General features: G+C 35.4%; 1 protein-coding gene across 1 annotated transcript; it reads right to left on the reverse strand.

Annotated features, from left to right (window-relative positions):
* Positions 1–548: 548 nt before the first annotated feature.
* Positions 549–3331, reverse strand: LOC139845034 (3-hydroxy-3-methylglutaryl coenzyme A reductase 2-A-like). The gene is made up of 3 exons (XM_071835254.1): positions 2850–3331; positions 1665–2193; positions 549–1393 (listed from the first exon to the last, which is right to left on the reverse strand). Exons 1-3 carry the CDS (start codon positions 3247–3249, stop codon positions 628–630), a joined length of 1695 nt encoding a protein of 564 aa, XP_071691355.1. The 5' UTR covers positions 3250–3331; the 3' UTR covers positions 549–627.
* Between the last annotated feature and the right edge of the window lie 693 nt (positions 3332–4024).

Genomic DNA, 4024 nt, shown 5'->3' on the forward strand with positions numbered 1-4024 from the left:
GAATGAACGGGATTCTGTTTGAAGCTTTGTTTCACAAAATTCGGAAAGAGAACAATAGAAGCTTTAAAAATAAGCTTCAATTCCAACTCTAGCTAGTTTCATTCAAACATACTCTTACGCTAGAACGATCGGAACAAAAAAGAAAGAAAAGAGAAAAGGAACGAAGTATTTTTGATGATCGTGAGGATCGGATATGAAAGTCAGGCTGATACAATATTAGAAAATAATTCTCAATGCTTTGTAGTCATGTATGTGATTAATATTTATAGGTACAATTACAAGAGTTAAATACCTACACAAATACAAATATGTAAAGAATATGAATTCTATTATAACTAAACTTATCCTCCAAGCATATCGTTATTTGACTTGTTCTCCAAGTGTAGGGTCATTTCCATTACTTGCTAATGATACGTTAATACTTCGGTAATGTGTTATGTCATGTAGAAGACGAAAATGTTCATCTATTAAGTCCCGGGGACTCGGCCAGTATACAAAAGCAAGAGAACAGAACATCTAAAACCGAATACAAAAATAGTTAACCATTCACAAAATTTATTCAGATCATAAAGAATCAAGTACATATAGGAATACAACTTATGTCATTTTTTAGCATCAACTAATCAACTACACGTTTGAAGAAATTTTGTTGGATCTATTATACTTCATATGACTCTTTACAAGTTGTCCTGCGGCAATCGCGGACATAAGAGACAACTCTCCAGCTAAAACCGATCCAGCAACTACTTTTGCCAACTGTCTTGCATTCGATCCAGCTGATTCTTTATTAGCACCTTTAACACCAAGCAAATTTAAGCAAGCAGACTGTGACGCCAATTGGGTCCCACCACCCACTGTCCCCACTTCTATCGATGGCATTGTAACCGAGACATGAAGATCTTTCCCACCATTCACAGCCTCCATCATAGTAATACAATGTGAGCTTTCAACATTTTGGGCTGGATCTTGTCCAGTAGCTAAAAACACTGCCGACACAATGTTACTCGCGTGCGCGTTGAACCCACCTAAAGCACCAGCTATAGCAGACCCAGTGAGGTTTTTAAGCATGTTCAGTTCAACTAATGATTCGACGCTGGTTTTTAGTACTTTTTGTACCACCTCTTGTTTTATGATAGCTTCGCATACTATTGATTTGCCTCTACCTTCAATCCAGTTGATAGCTGCAGGTTTTTTGTCGCTACAATAGTTTCCCGATATGCCAATTACGTCCATATCTGGAAAATCGAGTTGAAGGTAATCCAAAACGTTTTGAACGCCTTTTGAAACCATGTTCATCCCCATTGCATCTCCGGTGCTACACGTGAATCTTATGTAAAGATTCTTTCCGGCTATTGCACATTTAATGCTTTGAAGTCTCCCAAATCGACTTGATCTGGCAATTAATCAATAAAGTTGTGAGTTCGAAGTCTTATTATAAGACAACTTTTTAAATAGATATCAATTGTTTATACTATGTGTCTAGTGGTTGGAGCCTGATATCTTCAAAAGAGTTCTCAGGTTCAAACATCACTAGAAGCATATTTTGGGACAGTTTAGGGAAAAAGGTCAAAAATGGTCACGATATAACTCGTGTATCCTGAATAGGAAAAACATTATTCGTTTTGTATATGTCTACGTGAGTTAATTATGTGTGTTAGAATTACCTGTTGAAAAAAGAGGCCAATGTCTGAAAATTAAGTGGTTCCTCCAAAAAGAACTTCAACTCGGCCGCCCTCTTCACTGATGCAAACCGCACAACCGGGGCTCTAGTCATACCGTCTTTAAGTATGACACTAGTTGCACCACCAGATGCATTGATGGCTTTACAACCCCTATTGGTACTAGCCACAAGACACCCTTCGGTTGTAGCCATAGGCACTGAAAACTCCATACCATCTAACATCAAGGGTCCAGCAATACCCACTGGAATTTGAACATAACCTATCGGCATCTCGCAACACTGTCCTAATATCGATTCATAATCAAAACCTTCAAACGGCAAAGCTTCAAGAGACCTTCCTGTAATTTTCTCTAAAGCTTTCCGTCTAATGAATGTTGCACGTTTACAGTCACCAAGCTTTGATTCCAATGAGTATGATGGTGTTATTCCAGTAACTACAGACTGTATCACCTCCTCGTCATCTTTTGTTATCATGTCGTCATCAATGGTAGCAGCAGCAGCTGGTAACGGAGCTGAAACATATTTTTACATGTACATGATATTAGAATTAGCCAAAATTTTGTGTTATCAATTAAGTAAACATTTAACTAGAATCTTGACTATATGATTTGATGCTAGAAAAACATTTAAATGGTATGTCAACATTAAAATCTGTCGAATGACTAAATTGTTAACCAAACAAATGCACCTGGTTATAGTAAAAGGGAAACCTGTCTGGATACGCATTTTTTTTGAAAGGCAAACACACACCCATACACGAATTTAAACACCAATATATACATGTCCACCCGGGACTCAACCCCCAACCTATAGGTTGAGAGGGTTTATTAATTCAACTTTTATGCATAAATTCTAGTTAGTTGTGTTAAGTTTTACAATTTTCTTAACTACAGACATCCCTATGTATTAGGGTTTTTTATTATCAAAGACTGAGATCTCTTATTTTGATTCGGTAACGTATGAATAGTTCCTTGATTTGGATTAAGTGATTCTTGAAACCTTGCTTTGGAATAGGAAGAAATGGATGTTAATGTGCATATATATTGATTTTAAAGTGACCAATTATTTAACTATACAAAACTTTTATACACATGAAAATAATCAATTATAAGGAATCTGGTTAGGAAAAAAAAAATCTTAATTAAAAATATTAGAAAGATGACCACACCTGCATGTCCATCCTTGATGTCGTTATTAGCCGCAACGGATACGGTGGATTGAAGCTTTTCCTTAAAGTTTGTTGTTTCGTCAAGAAGTTCATCTTCTTCCTCGTCTTCAGGAAAGGGCATGGATTGTAAGAAATTCATGCCAAAGAAACTAAGAAAGTAAACGAACGACGCACCAAAATACACAACAGCAACCATCTCCCATAAGGTGAGATGGAAAGGTGTGTGAGTTTGAAACTTCTCACTAAAAGTAACGAAAAGGTAGTAAACAACGGAGAAGAAGAAGGTAAAGAAAACGGTGTTAAAAATAGACATTGTTTTATTAGACGTTGTGTTTGAGGCAACCGCCTTTTTCTGGTTATTCGAATTGAAGTACTCGTCGGCCATAGACACTGATTTCATTTTTGATCTGAGTGTCGATTGATGGTGGTAGCCGGCACGGTGGATTGTGTAAGATTAGAGGATGTTGTGGATTGAAAGTTAAAAGATTTGGAATGGTTATTTATAGATTTATATATGGAGTGATGGCTAGTTATAAGGAAATCAGTAGAATGATTGTGCACGCTAACAAGTCAAAATTGGGGTTTGTCCTCGATTTTGTCGTTACTTTTAGTATGAGTCAAAAATAGGGAGTTTGAATGTTGAATATAGTATAAGTATATAGTATAGTATAGTATGATATGATATGATATCTTTCTCGTTTAACAAAATTATTTTTGAAGGGCAAGAACCAAGAAGTTTCTTTCATGTATGTGAAGTATAAATATACATTTATCTGACCAAGTTGCGCATTAAAATACTTTACGTTTTATTTAAGTTTTATTACTCGAAAATTTTATAGCACTAAAATAAAATTCAATATATATAACCCTTTGGAAAATATTAGTGTCGTTTTTTACCTCTGCGTTGAATGGTATCTCATTCGAAACCTTCGAATCATATTAGATTATGAATAATTCAACGATTAATTATTATAACGATTAATTATCATGTTTTATCACTTTAACTCCTAAAATAACCAATCCATCTTGTATTAAGGATTATCGCTCAATCTCGTTGATAGGAGTACAATATAAGATCATTACAAAAATTTTGGCCAATCGTTTTGCAAAAGTGATGAATAAACTGATTATTAATGTGCAAACAGCTTTCATCAAAGATCGGCAAATTCTTGATG

Source organism: Rutidosis leptorrhynchoides, chromosome 4, assembly GCF_046630445.1.
Source record: "Rutidosis leptorrhynchoides isolate AG116_Rl617_1_P2 chromosome 4, CSIRO_AGI_Rlap_v1, whole genome shotgun sequence".
NCBI lineage: Eukaryota > Viridiplantae > Streptophyta > Magnoliopsida > Asterales > Asteraceae > Rutidosis > Rutidosis leptorrhynchoides.

Excerpts from the sequence above, each read along its gene's own strand:
- LOC139845034 (XM_071835254.1), bottom strand. The coding sequence starts at position 3,249 with ATGAAATCAGTGTCTATGGCCGACGAGTACTTCAATTCGAATAACCAG. Across the intron at positions 2,194-2,849 it reads CATCAAGGATGGACATGCAG|CTCCGTTACCAGCTGCTGCT; the intron begins GTGTGGTCATCT and ends AATATGTTTCAG. Across the intron at positions 1,394-1,664 it reads TTGGCCTCTTTTTTCAACAG|ATCAAGTCGATTTGGGAGAC; the intron begins GTAATTCTAACA and ends ATTAATTGCCAG.